At 42.5% G+C, this 21,084-nt stretch overlaps 1 protein-coding gene across 1 annotated transcript in view; it reads left to right on the forward strand.

The window, feature by feature from the left end:
* LOC145480627 (uncharacterized) overlaps positions 1–20,862 on the forward strand; it is a 27,892-nt gene extending 7,030 nt beyond the window's left edge. Inside the window, exons 9-24 of the mRNA XM_081458902.1 lie at positions 175–207; positions 333–364; positions 1,113–1,161; positions 1,771–1,879; positions 13,654–13,701; positions 14,285–14,380; positions 14,644–14,726; positions 15,073–15,121; positions 15,495–15,616; positions 16,257–16,343; positions 16,603–16,680; positions 16,803–16,868; positions 17,523–17,612; positions 18,023–18,070; positions 19,145–19,215; positions 19,644–20,862. Coding sequence (XP_081315028.1) covers positions 175–207; positions 333–364; positions 1,113–1,161; positions 1,771–1,879; positions 13,654–13,701; positions 14,285–14,380; positions 14,644–14,726; positions 15,073–15,121; positions 15,495–15,616; positions 16,257–16,343; positions 16,603–16,680; positions 16,803–16,868; positions 17,523–17,612; positions 18,023–18,070; positions 19,145–19,215; positions 19,644–19,752 — 1,170 coding nt within the window. The 3' untranslated portion in view covers positions 19,753–20,862. The remainder of the gene's footprint in view (positions 1–174; positions 208–332; positions 365–1,112; positions 1,162–1,770; positions 1,880–13,653; positions 13,702–14,284; positions 14,381–14,643; positions 14,727–15,072; positions 15,122–15,494; positions 15,617–16,256; positions 16,344–16,602; positions 16,681–16,802; positions 16,869–17,522; positions 17,613–18,022; positions 18,071–19,144; positions 19,216–19,643) is intronic.
* The last annotated feature ends 222 nt before the right edge of the window (positions 20,863–21,084 follow it).

The raw sequence follows: 21,084 nt of genomic DNA on the forward strand, positions 1-21,084 counted from the left end.
TGCTACAGAAACCGGGATAAGCTCCGGCCTGATGGGCCACTTGGCTTGCATGCAGACTTTACCTATAGTCGTCAAGATTACCCCCACACAGTGTAGTGTAAGACTTTGTGGAAAGGATGCATCTAGTAAGAGCTATTTGAAATTCTTTTTACGTACAAAGTTTGTGTTTAACAGGAACGGAATGCAGATGTAACAGCAATAAACAATGTGAGTGTGAATGATGTTACATGTTTAGTGATATCATAACATTGATTACACACCTCATAAATTAAAGAAGCTTGATCTACATGTACTTTTCTGTCACTGATTTGTATTATTATTTTTCTCATTAGAAATCTTGGACCCCTCTTCATGCATTAGCTTGGTATGTGAATTTTAGTAAATAAGCATGCTAACTGTCTATTTACAGCCTCAGATTTACATTATAAAGCAACACTTGTCTAATATAATGCATAGAATCAGTATGGGGAGATGACATTTATTAAAAATCAATATGCAGGGGCATCATTATGGATTAAAAGTATTTTTGGGTACTTTTGAAAATGACAGCTTTAATACAGACGGAACACAGGATTATGATGGAAATACTGAACAAGTGCTATGTACATAAATCATTTCTTTGTTATTAAAGGCAAGTTGTGTGCAGTGATGAAGATGTAAGCATGACACATGCAGCAATTCTGAAAATTGTGTAGATTGAATCAGCCCTAAGATTATCTAGCATGGGCTGTGTCCTCAAAGAAAGAGCATAACCTGAAGAAGGAAGTAAACTGGCACAGGCTCTTTGCTTTCTGCCAAAAGCAGGGCTGTCAATAAGGGCCGTAACCCATAACACCTGTTACGGCCGAGTATGTTTGATGCACCCGTGATGTTATGGGTGAACTGGCCTGTATGTAGTTGATACAATTCACCCATAGAGTAACAAGTTTACTATGGGTGTGAAGATCAAGGCTACAGGTGAGTTAAAACTTAATGACAGCCCTGAAAAGTACTCTGACTTGCTAAATCCAGTAACACGTAATTGTTTTGCTTGAACATTGCCTGAGTCACAATCTTTAGATGAGATGCTTGTTTTCTAACAAAAATGGTCATCTCTTTTTTTTGAACACCAGGAAAGGTTCAAGTGATAGCCATGTCGAGAGTGGTGAACTTCTTATTCAGGTACTGATGCAGTAAATGTCAATTGCCTTTAGCTATCAGTCAGGCAGCAAAACAATGATGATGAACAAATTTACCTTTAACAGATTATCCTGCCAAACAGTTTGAAATGTAATTTTGTTTCAACCCTTCTTTTTGTTCTCCTGCTACCTCTAAAATGACTTATTTTTGCATTGGTTCTTTTAAAAAACAACAGAAAACAGGTTGCAACAATGCCCCTTGCCCTAGAAAACAAGAGAAGTAGCATTTATAACAGAGGAATAAGAATAGCATTATCAGGGAGGTGGTGTCTTACTCTGCTTCTTTAATTTTGAATGCAAGCAAGATAGCTCAATATTGTTTTCAAAATTTACAGATCATTAGTAGATTTAAGTGGATTAAAGTGACATCACTCTTCTTGTGCTACATGTTGTTTTCCACTCATGCTGTCATCTGTGTCTCATGTTGATCTTACCCCAACTAGATCCGGGAGGGGGAGGGAGCTATTATTTGCCATGCCTCTGAATAGTGCAACATCTCAGGAACACTGGGCACTTTTGAGCCATTGCCTGAGTATTTAATGGATCATGAACTTGTTTTCCTTTCTTTTACCATCCCCCCCCTCCCCCGAAGATGGGTGTTCCCATTTTTGCCTTGACAGATACAGTAGAGACTGCTGCTGACCTTGCAGCTCGTTCTGGTGGCAAGCAGGAACTGGTGCAGCTATTGAGAGCTGTAGAAGGTAAGGAGATGGCATGTGGTGATCAAGCCTGTTATGCAGTTGCTTGCTCATCATGAAAGATACATGTATGATTGTGTGACAAGTAGAACGTGTAGAGGAATCACTGCGTGATGTGATAATTTAAAATTCAACTGATCTACAAGGAAATGTCTTGAAGAATTTAGGTGCACATAAAACAGGAGTACCCAACGACAGTTTTGACGAAAATCCACCGTACGGTCTGCTTAACATTACCCGAGTGTCGCTACGTCAATCTTGTTTAATATTTAACTTTCCTGGGAAAAAAATACCCGCTCTTCACCGCCAGCAAGCAGGATTTCGAAGTTATCGGACTCCCAGCCAGCGCTCTACGTTGAGGTCGTCAACGAGCCAGCATGCTTTAAACTTGTCACCTAGCCAGCCAGCATAAGAAAAGTTTGCCAAAAGTTTGCCAGCATGTTCGAGTATACCATTTTTTGCCAGCCAGCGAGCTAGTAATTTCAATATACCATAGCAAGGTACATTTCCTTAAAACTATTAATATAACAACGGATTTAGTATTGCGTACCATGAACGCAATAAGTACGTTAATGGTTTCATTTTTACATTTGACTGGAAAGTTTTTGTAACACTTAAGAGATTACACTTACCATTCAACAGTAAACAAAAGGGAAAGATAAAATGTGCTTAAAGTGTCCTGATTATCCTTCAGGGATCCAAGCTTCACTCTGAAAATAAATCGTGAATTCCCTCCAAAAGAGCGTGAAGTATAAACAATGTCCATTCACTTAACAGACGTAATCTAGATATTAATGAAGATCTATCGTTGTTATTATAAGTACAACAAGAAACCTATCAATCAGTTTCTAACGCTTACATACGACAAACTTTCACATTCATTTCATTTCTCACAGTTATTGTTCCAAAAGTCAACGAACCTCCATACAAAGAAACATTGTTTAGCTCATGAAGTAAAAGCGAGACGAGATTACAAAGCCCTCACAAGGCTTTGGCTACCCAGTGTCTGTCATTTTTATTTTCAAATGAACCTACGATACAAACAGATGTCAGTTACCGTTGTCAATACGACATTTCGTTGGCAAAAGGTTCAATACAGAAGCCGGAAGGATTCGCAGCAAACGCAATCGTTACTTGTTCGTCAGGCGATCACCGCAAAAGACTCACGACAGAAGCCGCGAGGATTCGCAGCAAAAGCAATCGTTACTTGTTCGTCAGGCTATCACCGCAAAAGACCTCACGACAGAAGCCGCAAGGATTCGCAGCAAACGCAATCGTTACTTGTTCGTAAGGCGATCACCGCAAAAGACTCACGACAGAAGCCGCAAGGATTCGCAGCAAAAGCAATCGTTGGTTGTTCGTCAGGCGATCACCGCAAAAGACTCACGACAGAAGCCGCAAGGATTCGCAGCAAAAGCAATCGTTGGTTGTTCGTCAGGCGATCACCGCAAAGACTCACGACAGAAGCCGCAAGGATTCGCAGCAAAAGCAATCGTTGGTTGTTCGTCAGGCGATCACCGCAAAAGACTCACGACAGAGGCCGCAAGGATTCGCAGCAAAAGCAATCGTTGGTTGTTCGTCAGGCGATCACCGCAAAAGACTCACGACAGAAGCCGCAAGGATTCGCAGCAAAAGCAATCGTTACTTGTTCGTAAGGCGATCACCGCAAAAGACTCACGACAGAAGCCGCAAGGGTTCGCAGCAAAAGCAATCGTTGGTTGTTCGTCAGGCGATCACTGTTTCGCACCACGGATCAGGGTACTACTCGAATTGAAGACACACCAGGAAAATAAAGTCCACGGGATCTACCAGTTGTTTTGAACTAGTTTAATCAGCACAAGCTAGCTAGTCAACTGAAAGCAAAGGCATACATGTGGGTTGACTATAGCAATTCTAAAAAATCGGATCTAACCTAAAAACGAAACAGCAAAAAACATTCTCCACCATATTGTCAATATACTCACAATTCTGTAAGGCGTAATCCCGTTTAAGACGCGTTATTTTCCTATTTTTGTACAAAGAGCACAAACACACTGTTTTCGATAAAAGGATTACTTTCTACTGATCCCTTGATATTCTACTCGTACCAATCCACGAACGAGAGCCATAATCCGATTGGCTACTAAAGCAAAAATGGCGGGAATCTCGCGTGTTCGGTTTTATCACTAAGAAAACAAACATAATGTCTAAAAATAAACAAAACTCTCAACGAAGTGCAAAACACTCGGCCCCAGTGCGGAAATTAGAGCCCTAATTGAGCAACGATCAATATAAGCACGAAGTTCAATTCGACTATATCTTATAAGCTAACAGTTCAGCGTTCTCCAGTAATATATAGTCTTTATTGTTCCTCTCCACTAAGCTCTTGTTTTGTGGCAATAACGCACAGCTTGTGGATCGGGCGGTCGTACTCGCCATTCCGAGTCCTAATGCGTACCTTCCTGACCAATCCATCCTTGCCCGGGTAGGTGTTGGTGATCAACGCCATCTCCCACTGTGATCTCTTACGGTTTGGGTTGAGCTCCAGGACCAAATCGCCAATTTTGACATTCTCTCTCTTCTGAAACCACTTGTTCCGCGGCAGCAGTGTCGGCGCAAAGTACTTTATCCAACAAGTCCAAAATTCGCCAGCTCTGTTTTGGACACTCCTCAGTAAATGCCTGGGATTAACTCTGATTTCTTGCTCGGGTTGGGAAGGAGGATTGTGTTGTCCGATCAGGATGTCGTTCGGCGTAATTGGTGGTTCTTCCCAGACGTCCTCGGAACTTGGGTAGAGGGGCCGGCTGTTGATCATGTAGGTAGTTTCAGCCAGGAACGTCCTCCACTGTTCTTCAGTAAACGCCTGGTTCTTGCACACACTGTTGAGGGCTTGTCTGACGGACTTGATTAGCGACTCGACAATTCCATTTTGATGACTTGCATGTGGGGTGTTCCACTGCCACTCGAAATTGCAGGCAAATTCCTCTGAAACGGTGCTTTGTATCTTGGGAATGTCCCAGCCTTGCATCACCTCCCTCAAGTATTCCTGTGCTCCAACAAAGTTCGAGCCACAGTCCGACCAGCACACGTTTGGGTGGCCGCGTAGGCACGCGAATCGACGGAAGGCCATTAGGAAGGCTTCAGTTGTTTTGTGTGTTACAAGCTCCAGGTGAATTGCTCTGGTTGTTGTGCAGGTAAAGATAACGACTTGTGCTTCTTGGAGTGTTCTCCGGTTCAATCGGATCTGCAGTGGTCCGAACATATCCATGGCTGTGTTCGAAAATGGGGGAAATCCGGCTGCTACTCGCAAACTTGGTACTTGGCCCATTAACTGATCGAGGGGTTTTCTGCGCAGTTTCCGGCAGATGACGCACTTGCTTACAACGGCCTTGGCCATTTTCCTGAGCCCGATAATCCAAAATTTTCGCCTTGCTTCATGCATCAGGCTCTTGTAGCCGCAGTGTCCTCGTTTCCAGTGTAGGTGACGCAAGAGGAGGATCGCCAGTTGATGGTCTCTGGGCAACACGATAGGGTTTCTCATGTCTTTCGGGAGGATTCTGGCATTTTCAAGACGGCCATGAGCTCTGATTAGTCCTTCCTCGTCAGTTTTGGCGATTAACTTCTCGTCGAGGCGTGGTATGTCTATTGGAAGCTGACTCCATTTTAACAGCTGTAATTCTGAGTGCTTGAGTTCTTGAACTGTCAGGGAGCTTTTTGGTACAGCTCTGCGTCTTGTAGCTTCAACAAAACGATGTACGTAAGCCAGGACTCTGCGGATCTTTGTGAATGTCGAGCATCTTTGCAGCAGGTAGCTAAAGATAGGATTGTTCTCCTTTCCTTCAGGAATGGAGATGGCGTGGAACTCTCTTGTTTTATCGTCTCTTTTGTCAACTTGCGTCTGCTTCGTGGTAGTCTTCATTTCTTTCAAAGTGTCTACTCGTTCCTGGTGAGGACTCTGCTCATCGTCTTGAAATTGAGACCATTCGGTTTCCGGCAACCTTAGAAACGGCGGTCCTGCCATCCAGCTTTCGAGGTCACTGGCCGCAATTCCTCTAGTGAGGGCATCTGCTGGGTTGTACTTGGACTTGATATAGCGGAATTGTTCTGATCCCACTGTTTCTTGAATTTCTGCAACTCGAACTGATACAAATGGTCTGAATTCCCGAGGTGGGGTCTTGATCCACGATAGGACAGTTTGAGAGTCTATCCAGAAGGTCTTGTCGTAATCCTTGAAATTAACAAAGGCCAGTGCCTCTTGGCATGTTCTGTAAATCCTTGTGAGTGCTAGGCACCCCAAGAGTTCAAGTCGAGGGATCGTTTTCTGTTTCAGCGGTGCAACAAAGGGCTTGACAATCACGGGGACGCACTGATGGTTTCCATCGTGTAACTTCCAGCGGAGGAAAATACTAGCGCCATACCCCAGTTCTCCTCCATCCGCAAAGCCATGTACTTGAGGTGGACCGATTGCCTCTGTTGGTTTCAGTTTACGGTCAAATTTAAAGGTAAGAAGTCGATTTATGATTTCTTCACTCTCCTTCCACTTTTGCTGTGTTGCCTCTGGGATGATGTCGTCCCAGCCGTATCCAGCACTCCATAGCTCTTGCAGGTCAATTCGGAATTTAAGCGTCACTGGTGCGACGAGGCCAATAGGATCCCACACCTGGGCTAGGAGGGCGAGGCAGGTTCTCTTCGTGAAGTCTTTATTCTGTCTCACAACGGAATCCTTCTTTAGAGAAAATGTGTCTTCTTGCTTGTCCCACTTGTGACCAAGCAAATCTGTATAGCGCTCATCCTTGGTTTGGTCGACTTCTGGCCTGTTCGAGTGCCAAGCCTTAATCTGAAATTGACCCTTTCCAAGCACCTGGTCAATTGTAGTGGTGACATGCTTGGCTTCAACAGTGGTTGACCTGGATCCACCAATGTCATCAACGTAGGTTCGTTCCTGGAGCTCTTTTGCTGCTTCGGGAAACTCATCTTGTGACACTTTGGCCAGGATGTTGATGGCATTCGAAGCAATGTCCGGAGCTGGCTTGTCACCAAAGTTTAGTCGGAGCCACTGGTACACGGTGGGAAGATCATGCTGATTCTTTCTCCACAGGAATCTATGGAAAACCTGATCATCTGGGTGTACCAGCACCTGGTTAAACATCTTGCGGATATCTCCAGAGTACCCAACTTCATCCCAGCGCCATGCTGTCAAAACGTTGGGCAGGCTGTTGATGTAATTTGGTCCCTTCTCTAAATGATCATTCAAGGAGAGACCATCGTGACCTTTGGAAGAAGAATCAAACACAAGTCTGACTTTTGTACTCTTTTCTGGGGTAAATACTGCTTGTAATGGCATATACCATTCTGGCTGACTGTGATGGACATGTTCATGTGGTACCTTGATTACAAAGCCTTGATCCACCAGTTTTTGAACTTCTTCACTTACGATGTCAAAGCAATCTTTCTTCTTAAACGATCTCTCCGCACAGTACATTCTCTTCAAAGCAATGTCATAATTGCTTTGCTTCGGAGGCCCAGTTTCTTTCCATGGCATTCTTACTTGTACTCTTCCGTCCACCAGTGTTGTCGAGGCTGAGAGGGCTTTCACGAACTTGTTTTCGCGTAGAACATTTTCGCTGCAGGTACACAGTTGCGTCGGTCTGACTCCTAAGAAGTCTTGATGAACGAGTTTCTTGATGTCTTCTACAGCATTCACAGTTGCGACGTCCACTGATTTGATTTCAGGCATGTCTTTTGAATCTGGATCTACTTGGCCCAAAACATACCAGCCAAAACAATTCCTCTTAGCAACAGGTTCTCCGGGAAAGCCGCTGGCTGTGTGGATGTCAACAAAGGCGTCGACAAAGTCAGTGCCAATGAGTAGGTCGACCGTACCACCGGAGAGATGTAACTTATCTACTATTGACTTGAGGTGAGGATAGCTTTCAATTGATTTTCGTGATACATTCTTGGCGTTGCTACAAGGCTTTCGAACTGTGTGTACTTGAAGATTCTTCAGAATATCTTCATCGGCGGGTGATGCGATCTCAACATCTATCATCTCGGAAACTTCTGCTTTCTTTTGTCCACCAGCTAAGTTCATAGTTAGGTGCGTCTGAGGACCGGATAACCCCAGTTGTTTCGCAGCCTTTTTGGATAGAAGACTCGTGTTTGAGCCAGTGTCTAACATCGCGAGTATGTCGTTAAGGTTTCCATCGCTGTCTCTGACCTTGACCTTTTGCACTGGACAAATACCGAGAGCGTTTTTAACTTTCCTGGTCTCCTCGTTATCCCTTCCTTGAAGGCTGCGGTTCTCAACTACAGGTGGAGTACCTTGGCTTCTGAAGATCGGTGCGTCGGGACTCAAAGTGGACTGCAAGGGTTCGTTGTTCTTCTCGCTGTGCAGGGAACGGTGATGGTTCTTCTTACATTTATCACAAGATGTACCGTCAGCCTTTTTGCAATCGTTCGTGTGATGTGACACTCTTAGGCATTTCCGACATCTTCTATTCTGCCTCACGATCTCCCATCTTTGCTTGAGATTTGATCCTTGATACACAGGGCAGGAAGCAAGAAGATGCTTTGATTTACAGCCGAGGGGACATGATTCGTCATCGGTCATACTGGCATCATTGAAATGTTGATCCGTCTTCCTACGGTAAGGTGGATCTCGCCCCCTTTCAGCTTCTGTTTCTCTCTTGCCCCTAGATCGGAGCGTTGCCTCGTGGTGGAGCCAAGTAACTAAATTGGTGACATTTTCTTCTTTCTTTTCACGTTGCATCTCCCTGCCGAAGTCTGCATTATCTTTCGGTTCAAGTTTCGACAGGAGTCTGGACATGAAGAACGGCGCTTCAGAGGCTTCTTGAACATGACATCCATTGTCCTCCATATCACTCACAAATACGGATATTGAGGTGGCGTAACGAGCCAGACTCTTAGGATCGCTTCTTACAGCACCATAATTATTGATCTCAGCCAGGAGCTCATCCATCAGCTTCCTTTTGTCCGCGAATTCAATGTCGAGAATCTCCCACGCTCTATCTATGTCTTTGCAAGTTTTCACTTGGTCTGTCCACCAGGACCCCTTTGGCATAGCTTTACGGAAGCGCTGGAGCTGTTCATCCTTGTCTTGGTCATATTTGCTCATCCAATGGTTGAACTCATTCTTCCAGGTCGCGTATGTTTTTCGGGACCCGTCCCATGATGGAACTGAGAGCCTTTCTAATCCACTTACTTTCGGTTTGGTGGCCATATTTTGTGCCATTTGTTTTACTGCTTCAGCAACTGCTCCAAGGACTTCAGTGTTTTCAGAGGTATTTTGCAATTGAGAGGCACTGAGTTCCTTTTGATAATGCGCATATTTTTGCAAAGTTTGTAAATATCTTACTTTGATTTCATCTCCACATTTCAGATTCTCTGCTATTCTTTCGTCTTCTGAAGTGACACCGTCTTCGACAAATCTGTCAGCAATGGCCTCTATCTGCTTCTTAATCGCCCTGTACTTTGACTCAATCTCGTTAAATATGGCTGCTAACAAGTTCAGTTCAGGTTTCACAGAATAAAGTGCTTCAAATTCGTCGAATAATTCATTAAGAGCATGTATAGCGTTATCTCTTTTCCCAGAGAGGGTCTTGAAATCTATCTTGGGCGGCATCGTGATGCGATTAAATTCTTCTCGTTCTTACAGTGTTCTTTTCCTCAGCCTCGTTTTCATGCAAATATTTGATATGAGGTGTCTCACGATCCCCAATCTTGGAACTAAACAAGGCGGTATTCATAAACTCTTAAAGCAAGAACGAAAGTAAATCAGAAAGCCTCTACCTTTGTCTGAGAAGTCTTGCCTTTGACGAAGTGCAGGTTTTCAAAGACGGTCGGTCGCTCCTTTATGCTGTCAGTTGTCCTTGTTTCCCTGTCGTTTTGACGTGCTTCTCGATGACGGGTTGACCTTTGGTATGTATCTTCGTGTTGTGTAGAATTTTGACTGTTTCGCACCACGGATCAGGGTACTACTCGAATTGAAGACACACCAGGAAAATAAAGTCCACGGGATCTACCAGTTGTTTTGAACTAGTTTAATCAGCACAAGCTAGCTAGTCAACTGAAAGCAAAGGCATACATGTGGGTTGACTATAGCAATTCTAAAATATCGGATCTAACCTAAAAACGAAACAGCAAAAAACATTCTCCACCATATTGTCAATATACTCACAATTCTGTAAGGCGTAATCCCGTTTAAGACGCGTTATTTTCCTATTTTTGTACAAAGAGCACAAACACACTGTTTTCGATAAAAGGATTACTTTCTACTGATCCCTTGATATTCTACTCGTACCAATCCACGAACGAGAGCCATAATCCGATTGGCTACTAAAGCAAAAATGGCGGGAATCTCGCGTGTTCGGTTTTATCACTAAGAAAACAAACATAATGTCTAAAAATAAACAAAACTCTCAACGAAGTGCAAAACAATCACTGCAAAAGACTCACGACAGAAGCCGCAAGGATTCGCAGCAAAAGCAATCGTTGGTTGTTCGTAAGGTGATCACCGCAAAAGACTCACGACAGAAGCCGCAAGGGTTCGCAGCAAAAGCAATCGTTACTTGTTCGTCAGGCAATCACCGCAAAAGGCTCACGACAGAAGCCGCAAGCATTCGCAGCAAAAGCAATCGTTACTTGTTCGTCAGGCGATTACCGTAAAATACTCACGACAGAAGCCGCAAGGATTCGCAGCAAAAGCAATCGTTGGTTGTTCGTCAGGCGATCACCGCAAAAGACTCACGACAGAAGCCGCAAGGATTCGCAGCAAAAGCAATCGTTGGTTGTTCGTCAGGCGATCACCGCAAAAGACTCACGACAGAAGCCGCAAGGATTCGCAGCAAAAGCAATCGTTGGTTGTTCGTCAGGCGATCACCGCAAAAGACTCACGACAGAAGCCGCAAGGATTCGCAGCAAAAGCAATCGTTGGTTGTTCGTCAGGCGATCACCGCAAAAGACTCACGACAGAAGCCGCAAGGATTCGCAGCAAAAGCAATCGTTCGTTGTTCGTCCAGACGTGCGCTCTTTGGTGAAAGTATTTTAAACTGGCAGAAGTGTCCATTTCGATATACAGTCCATCGATAGATCATTCATTTCACGACTCTAGTTAGTTCACAGCACTAGCGTGCAGAATGAAACCGTTGCCTCAACTGGTAGGTCAACGATGAGTTCAAATGAAAGCTGTTTTGGATCGCGTTTATTACCGGAAATTCACTTGCTTGGAGCAGTCAAACACATCGCGCGTTATGCCTGTCAAATTGTACTTTGGCAATATTTTCCGGACTTTCTTGCTTAGTAGTTTGCTTTTCACAATTCTAAAACAATGTTTTCAAAATGACAAACGATCGCGAGTTCTGTAATCCTTCGCTGATTTCTGTCTTCTTTAGGCTTCGAAAGATCCTTCGGTTCCTGGTACGGAAATTCAATTATTACATGATTACACGCAGAACCTACAGGTCTGACCAGTGAGCCTTGTGAAACACAACCAAAGGTGACAGATGATATATTTTTGCTCAAAGAAAGCCGCACAGAAAGACGAAAGTTGTTTCCTTCTCAACTAAAAACTGAAGGAAAGTTTAAGAAGGTAAAATCTTTAGTTCTTTTAACTGACAAAGATTTTAATAACACAGACAATTTTAACATTTTACTTATTATGCCAAATAAAATACCTTGCATGATTTAACTACCATTTCCGGTGAGCAACGCGCGATAGTCCCTTGTACCCAATAAGACTGAAAAAGAGGGCAAACAATTGACTCTTGTCGTCCGGCAACTTTCGGAAAATTCCATCACGCAAAGTTGCAGTGATTTAAAGCAATACAAAAGTGCTATGATCGAGGCGTTGATTCTATGGTACAATGATCCCTTTATCTTAGGTCAGAGAGGATAGTTGTATGTCCAGCATTGCAGTCCGAGCTAGCGCATATAAACAAATACGCCTACCCTTTATCCAGCTACTTTGTCTCTTTGGTAAGTCCTTTTCTCAGCGGAACTTAGATCTGGCAGAGGTCTTCCCTTAGTCTCTTTTCTTTTTTTTCTCTCCAGCCTTTGAAATGACTCAGAATGACTGCAAATGTAAATTAACTCCCGGCAATCTTGAATCGCCGATACATTAATAAGTTTAGGGTCTCAAAATAAAAGCATTTCTTTCAAAGAGAGAGCGAACAGTGCGGAATGGGTTCACCAAAAGCATTTCTCTCAAAGAGACAGCGAACAGTGTGGAATGAATTCACCCGACGGCCATTTCCGGTGAGCAACGCGCGATAGTCCCTTGTTTTCCAGACGACAAACATTAACTCGTTATGCTAGTACTGAACCACGATTAAGGCATTTAATGTACCCAATAAGACTGAAAAAGAGGGTAAACCATTGTCCCTCGTCTTCCGGCAACTTTCGGAAAATTTTCGATTAAGCAAATTTGCAGATTTATAGCAACCCAAAAATACTATGAGCGAAACGATGAGTGTATGGTACAATGAGATCACTTTACTTGATTACTTTAGGATCAAGAGAGAAAAGTTGACCACCGATGCAGACGACTAGCGCATATAAACAGAACAATATGCCTACCCTTTATCCAGCTGCTTTGTTTGTCTGCGCCAAGTCCCTTTCGCAGCAGATCTCAGATTAATTGGCAGATCTCGTTTCTTTCCTTTACCAGCGGAGCCCTCGAAATAACTCAGAATGACTGCAAACGAGGAATGTAAGTGAACACCTTAGAGTCTAGTTCTTATGCAAAACATACTGATTCCAGTACAATGTACCATCACTTTTCCGTGTGCTGTAAGAGAATTGTAGGAATGAATTTACCAACCTTTAAGTTGCTTTCCACTGTTTCTTTATAACTGCCGACTGCTTGCAGCACAATAGCGCCAGCAGCGGTTTTCTGAAGTGACGACTTCTTAAGGCCTTTGGAACGACAAACGAGCGGAGATCCTGGAGATCGGCGGTGTTCCATTGAAGAGAACGTTTTTAACGGATTTGGCCATTCGAGATACTAGTGTTATTACGTCATTTAAAATGACAGCTGCTGGTGTTATGCAATTTTTACTGGTTGATGAAAAATATAAACCGCAACAATCTGACAATGGAGCCATCATTTTCGGGCATGGCATCACGCGCGCGTTGATTTGTAGCGCGTGGCGCTGGGAGTAAGTACGACCGCTTGCGGTTTATCGTCTCACGGCGGAAGACTTTGGACTTTAGAGCTCACTCACGCGTTTTTTGTCCCAGGACGGAAGCAGTTTAACTGATTGCTTTTTCGAAGAAGTCACAGCCAGGAAAAACAAACAAGTCACGTTTTTTCCAGCTAGGGACAGTGTTTTAAATCAGTTTTTAGCAAGCCAGACGCTGAACGAAAATCCCAGCCAGTAAATGATCTAATGCTAATATTTCCCAGCCAGCGTAATTGCAGCCTGTCGAGCGGGTTTTCTGTCGAGCGGCTCCGTCGGGTACTCCTGATAAAATATCATGACATGTTTAAAGGAAAAAGATTGGGAGGTTTCCCTTGCAGAATACTCAGAAGTTTTGAACTCCTAGACCTACAGACAATTTATATAATTTGCTGCGTGGCGACTGTTCTGCTATTTTCAGTGTACTGCATTCAAATTCAAAATTGGCCAACAAAAACCTTGTCCACTGCTACTTCATGTAATATCAAGTCACTGACCTTACATCACCGAATTTTTTTGCCAACTCTTTTTCTCTAGTCATGACCCAGTCACTAAACAGTTGCCTTCAGGTCTAAAGTATAACTTTCATATGTGTTGTTGCAGTGGATGTTGCAGTACAGAAATTACAAGAGAAGCTACAAAGCCCTTCAGGTAATCTGTAAGGCTCATAAGAAGATTTATCATTCTCTCCTGAGTTCTTTGAAGGTATTTAATGAAAGTTTTGATCGACTGACAAAGTAATTTAATCAGAACGTTGCAAATTATGTGAGCAAGGAAAGCTGCACAGTCGTGTAATTCCAGATATCTTCTGGTCTAGACATTTGAAGATTTGAGAGGTGTGCTCAAGACTGAACTTTCCAAAGGCTTCACATGTATCACAGGAAATTAGTTTTCTCTTGCAATGGAAATGTCTACAGGAGACTGATAGGAGAATAAAGGAAGGTCTATACCCCAATTTAAAATGGTCACCAAATTCAGTTTTTGGCTTATAGTAGAGTTTTAGTTAAATTTTTTGTATTTTTTTATACTTTTGTTATGTATGAATATTTTGTTCTATAAGCTTACTGTTATTTTTGTATGGCGCTCTGTACTTGAATCTTAATCTAAATTTTTATTAGCTACTTTCTAACTCCTCGAGTTTTATATCAACTTGATTTTCTCTTGTCTTAGAATTGCCGTGATAACGTAGAAGTTCATAATCACAGCACATGCTACATTGGTCCTCTCTTTATAGGTTTGCCGACCAAGGATCCAATGTTGAAGCTGTACGTTGCTACAGTGGTGAGACATATCACAGAAAACATGCCGCCGGACAGTCCTAAGACGAAAGGTTAGTTACAGGGTACAGAAAATGATTCAAGACTATAGAGTGATAAGTCAAGTCATTGTTACGGCTACAGCAGCCTTCCTCCGTCTTGTTCGCGTGGTAATACATGAGCAAGTGACCTAGCAAACTCTTTGGAGGATCATGTTCAAGCAGATCAAAACCATTCTTAGATATTGCTGGATAAACGTTGCTTTTGGCCTTTTCCACGTCTTCATCAACGACTCAAGCAACTTCGTCTTTTTCTTTCCGATTGGTTTAAACTACAGGCAATGAGGTAAAGAGTCTACGATCCTTAAAGACACCAGAGCTGATGAGAAGGGTTCAAGATATGACTAAATCCCTCGATAGGGTGAGTTGAAAGGTCGTCATTTTGCGCCGTTGCTAGGTGAACGCGGGCGTTATAGGCACGTATTGCGTGCAGACTGCTATGCGGCTGTAAACCTTTACAGACCACAAGTGTGTTGTCAGGTTAACGATAATGAAGGAAAAGTTACAGCCAGTTCACTGACAAACTGCAGTAAGCATTTTCCATTGTGCTGACTGGGGAATAAATTGAGAAATCAAAATCTGGCGACGAGACGTCCACGTTGCCATAGGCAATAAGGTTTTGACGTGAAACCATGCATGACACAACACCCTCTCCAAGTAGCAGCACATTGCTTTATTTTGAAGTCTGTTTTGCGATTTCTTTTCAGGGACTCCGTAAGCACAACTCCTGTGAAGAACTCAGATCTGAAACCACTGGTGAGTTGCTATTGTCGCTCCGACAACATATTTCACGAATATAACGTGTGATCCTGGGGACACACTGCGCAAAGTAAGACATACGATCAGAGAGAGCTTGTTCTTGGAACAACTTCGTAAGCCAAGGTTGTTGTTATTGTTCCAAGAAAGCGGCTACTCAAGCCCTCACTTTGGTTTCATTGTTTTTGAAGTGGTTTTCCCTGATAGTGAGCTAGCGGCCGGGAACGTTGACAACCAGCTGTATCCACAAGCTACGACTTGTACGAGACGGGCGGCCGCAATTCAGCAGAGGTCCTGAGCATTCTCTTTGCACATCAGATTAGCAGTGACCCCTAAACAGTGTTTCATCTGTGTTTTTTTTGTTTTGTTTTAGTTCCAGGCACCTGGCTTTTCGGTACCAGTTCCCCATCAGCCAACATTCCAAGAGCTGACGTTGAACCAGTTATCAGACCGGATTTGTTACCTTCAGTGATGGTCAACCCATCAAGACTCGAGGTACTTTTAAGTAAAACACTTTGAAACACTTTTGTAAATTACAAGATAACGAACTCTTGTTCCTGATGTTTGAAAAGTGCCGGGAATTTGTTTGTGGTTTTCTATGGGGATGAATATTAACACTGTTTCGGTCCGGCAGATCAAGTTCTCTACAGTTTACCAATGGTAATAAACCATCTTCGTTTGTGTCCAGCTCTTTTAGGAACGTGCAAAATCCCCTGTACAAAATGATGTGAAGTCTCCCGCTCATCAAAATGAAATGGGAGGAGAACAGATGTACCAAAGGGAGTGTAGAGAGTTGGAAAAGGAAAAAACGAACTTTCACCTGGTTCGTTTTTCCATTTTCTTGCTACTGAACAGAGATATCTTTGGTGAACTTCGGAGCCCTATTTATGGGACCGTTGAACATGTGGGACTGACAAATGAGCTACGTGCTGACTATTTAAGAAGCCGTGGCGATGTTTCAAATCCAGGCATAGTTAACCCGCCCCTTCCATCCACCCCCTTTCCCCCCCGAAAAAAATCCCAGTATTATAAGGGGAGTAGTGGGTGTAGAAAGTATGTTCGTAGATTATTACAAAGAGTACAAGCAAAAACTTCATGTATTAAAATGAATTATTTTCCTTGTCGCTGTTTTAAGGAGAGATTGGTAAAATGTCAAGCGGAGAAAGACGACGCAGAACAGCGCTGTAAAAGACTAATGCAGTCTATAGCCAGTGCAGCTGAGGTAAGTTTTTATTTGTTCAAACTATTCTACAGTATAATTACGAGTTGGCTAATCGCAACAAACGCAATTGACGCAATAAACCAATCAGTACTCGCAAAAAACGGTTTCAACCAGCCGTCGCTAAGCGCGGGAAAACATGTAACCTTTGGCAAACGCGGGAAAATATGTCACCAGTACCAAGTGGACACCAAGCGACGTTACAAGCACGATGAAGAAGGCCATAAAATTTAATGCTTATCATATTTTTTCCATTTTTCAGGCGCACGAAAAGGAGGTCTCAAGATTGCAGCAGGAAATAGATATTGCGAGAGAACAGAAGGACATTGCTATTAAACGGGTAAAATATCAATTTTTTTGAAAAAACTCGCTTTTCAGTTTAACATCAAATATGCAGTCGCTAGGTTTGTTTGGACTAGATCAATTTGCCACGGCACCTATAGTTTGCCTTCCTTTCAACAGTGCGAAGCCACGTTTGTCAACAAAATGGCGAAAATTCGACAAGAAACGGAGACAGCTATCCATGAGGTTAGTTTATACCAACAATCCTTGTTTCACAATTGGGTCAGTTCGGAGAAATCGAAGGAGGACAAGTAAAAAATAGGTAAATAAAAAATGTAAATATGTAATTTGTTTACCACGGAGTGCCAAAGAGTTCACAAGAACTCGTTCAGAAATGCCCGTGCATTCCAGGTTCGAACTGGAATTTGGAAATGTTGGTTTTTTGAGGAGAGGGGAAAACCGGAGTACCCGGAGAAAAACCTCTCGGAGCAGAGTAGAGAACAAACAACAAACTCAACCCGCATATGACGCCGGGTCCGGGAATCGAACCCGGGACACATTGGTGGGAGGCGAGCGCTTTCACCACTGCGCATCCCTGCTCCCCCTCCCCTAAAGTATTTTCCAGTAACCATAAACCTCTGTTTTGAAACAGAGCCTGATGGGAAACTTTCCATCTGCAAATGAACTCTTGCGTATAGAAATCGTTTGCGTATGAGATCTTTTGCAGGTCAGACAGATTTAACAGGATAAAGACAACTTGAAAAGGACCCACAGAAGTTGTACTCCTGTGATGTACCAGGGCCCTCACCCCTTTGAATGAGCTCTGTCACAATAAACTAATTAGTTTGATGGTTCTTGCGTTCTTGGTAACTTCTAAAACAATTTGTTTCCATTCCTCAGGCAAACGCACGGCTTAATCAAGCAGAGAGGGACCGGGCCGAGGTACTCCATCTTCAGAATACATTCAGATTATCGTGGGTCCCGGATGAGGTAAGTGATTCCAAGTGCTGTATTGAGAGGTCTTTTTAACAAATTGACGTCTGTTTTTCATGCGTCTGTCCTGTTTTCGTCTTAACATTGTCAAAGTAGCTGGGGGTCCACGAGGCGATAGCCGAGTGGATCCGTAGACCACCTTGACAATGTTATGAAGAAATTCATTGTCAACAACAGGACAGGCGCATAAAAAACTGACGTCACTTTGTTTTTTACGATGACAAATTGTCAAATTGTCCGCTCTCGCCCGTTGACGTATCGCATAAATAATAAATTCATGTGTCTGTCCGCTTATTTACAATGAAAATTAGCCAATGAGCGCGCGTGAATTTCTGCAGTTATCGTAAAAAATTTCTTATACTGGGATTAAGGATGTTGGTCTAAAACAGCTGAGATATTTCTTGCAGCTTGTCAACTACTGTTCCAACAACAAGTGTCGAGCACCCTTCACACAGGTTTGTTTGGCATTATGTAATATTTAAGTCTTATATGAATATGTGAATTTGATTGGCTCTATTACCGTTTCCTATTTGACAATAAGATTATGAGCTCGAGAACCCTTCACACAGGTTTGTTTGGCATTATATAATATTAAGTGTAATATGAATATGTGAATTTGATTGGCTCTATTACCGTTTTCTATTTGACAATAAGATTATGAGCTCGAGATGTCTATCGCGTGATAGTTGACGAGGGCGGTTTTAGTGTAAAGCTACTAGCCAGTCGTTCAAAACGTTATTAGCAGCAATGCTACTCTGTAAATTCGGGGGTAAATAAAGTTTATGATGATGATGATGATGATGATATCTGAATCCTCTTCACAGACACCTCGAAAACGCAAAGAATAGATAGTGAGAAGCGTAGCCAATCAGAGAATGGCATTCGTGGTAGAAACGCTTGTAGATTTATGCTTATTGCTGCTAGTATAAGTCTACTAGCGTTCTATCACGACGCGTTCTCTGATTGGCTACGCTACTCACTATGTATTCTGTGAAACGAAATGAACGAAATGACGACCGCTTCTTGGCGTTTTCGAAGTGTCTGTGAAGAGGATTTGGATAAAGTTTTGAACGACTCGCAGATTTATACTAAAACAATTAGATTATTCGCTCTCAATTTCTATGCGTGATAGTTGACGAGGGCGCAGCCCTCGTCAACTATTACGCGATAGAAACCTCGAGTTCATAATTTAATTGTTTAATAGAAAAGAGTACTACATGTGCGCGCGATGTTTGAAACCCTTTGAATTGCTTGATATAACATGATGAAACAGTTCCTCTCCACACCTTACTGGACATTTTGTATGCAATGAGACTACGGAAAACAGGCCATTTCCGAATCACTTTAAGTCTATTTCTCAAAGCGAATCTTGGTGCTCAAAGCATACCTAAAATCAACTCTGGGATTTGAATCGTAAACAGTCTGTAGTATTTCGGCTGTTGTTGTAAGTGGTTAGTTGGTTAGTTGACTGCCAGACCGGTCAATTGAATCAGTCTTAAATTTTGCATTTCTTCCTCTTTATTTTTCAGACAAGAAGACGCCATCACTGTCGATGTTGCGGTCGTGTTTTCTGTCACAACTGCACGGATCAGTCAACGCCGTAAGTTGATTCATTGCTGTTCGAAAGAGAAATCTTTACCTTGCGTCTGTGAAGCCGCAAATGAGTCAAGAAATTGTTCTTGTCTGGGAGGTGACTATAAGAGAGTCTAAGTTATTATAACGACAAACAACTAAAGCCATGCAACACCGGACAGGCGTCCCTCACGTTTATTTTAGCCCCCTCCGGAATTGAAATTAACTCCTCCTTGGCTTCAGTTGGGCAGTACAGAAAGGAATTTAGGGAAGATGGGTGTTCTACCCTCAGTTCCATGTAGAGATTCCTTCTTTGCCTCGGTGGTTTCACTCAGGAAACCGGGGAGTTCACATTTTCCAAACTTTCTTACAGTGATATTATGACACTCGCACGCGCTGTTAGTTTGAACATCGAAGAGCAATTTTAATAAGCAAATAATGTTTTATTTTGTTCAGAATTCCAGCCTTTGGTTATTATCAACTTGTAAGAGTGTGTAATCCCTGCTACGCTCTGATAGATGACATGTTCTGTGAGGAGCCAGTTGTTTCTACAGGCGCCACGTGACAAGAGGGTTGGACAGCGTCGAATAACGTGACTACCGCGTACTTAGATTCAAAATCAAACGGAAAACCAAGTATCGTGTTCGAAAATCTTCGTAACAATACTTGATGAGCTTCCGAGCCTTATTCTCGAATCACAGTACTTGAGAGTACTTGCTGCTTTAGCTTGACATCATACGTTTACGTCATTAGTTGCCTAGCAACGTCTTGGGTAAATACCACCGCTTCAGTTGGTTCTTCAGACTGAATCATATTCAAAACAGCAACTTGTTTGGGACCCAGCTTTTATTGTAAATAAGGACGAGAGAATGGATATGTAAAAATTGGAAAGATGCTCTAAGAGCACAAACTCTAAGTTTATTATTCCATCAAGTTTCACTCAACACGTTAGTCTTTGTAGTGTAGAGGTTTCAATTTAGGTAACACAACGGAATCAAGAATCGAGCAATTTGACATGAATTGAGTTTGGGACGAGCAGTGACAAAGCAATTGAGCTTTTCGAGAAAAAATATCTAATTTATTGTAAGTGCAACAGAGGAAAATGAAACTCCAGTTACATAATGTTTGAGATACGGAGGTAAGTCAACCGATTTAGTCATCAGTCAACACCTAAATTTCATTCAGTTTAAATAATTCCATTGAAAGAATATAGTTTTCGATCCGAACGTTTTACTGCAATGATTACACTTTTGGTTCTCACCAACTAAGTACTTGAATTTTGCACGAAAAAGTGAAGAGAATAGGCCAATTTCGATATCTTAAAATTCCAAGTTGGACTCCGAGGCTTGGGGGAATAAAACAAAAGAAATTAATTATTCGTCCCTCGACTTCGATGTGATTTGTTTTGTTTTGTTCCCCCAAGCCTCGGAGTAGAATTTTAATTTATCTAGAATGGCAAATTTAGCACAAAGGAAAAGGCTTAATTTATATTTTATTTATGGAAAAAATCCTAGTCTCTTGACACATTCATATTTCAACAGTTTTTAACGCTTATGCACCGTTTTTTTTTTTTCTTGATAGATCTGTACGCGCGTGTTTAGAGCACATAATGTACATTGTTATAACCCGTGCTATGTCATGTCGCACGCCATAAAGGACATTTGTTATTTGTTTATTACATTTCGTTTTAGTTAAACGCACAACACGATAATTTTATAGTACCCTTGGTAATTTTTGTTTTAACTTGCCTCTCAATTTCAGTGGGAGACAAAATGCGCGAGACGCTGGTTAGCGGTGCAGCATCCCTGAAACGAAAATCTCGCAAAATCATTGCGAAAAGTAGAATTTGAAAGTAGAATTTGATTCTATACGCACACTGCAACAAAAGCTTTGCCAG

Source organism: Orbicella franksi, chromosome 3 (genome assembly GCF_964199315.1).
Source record: "Orbicella franksi chromosome 3, jaOrbFran1.1, whole genome shotgun sequence".
Taxonomy (NCBI): Eukaryota; Metazoa; Cnidaria; class Anthozoa; order Scleractinia; family Merulinidae; genus Orbicella; species Orbicella franksi.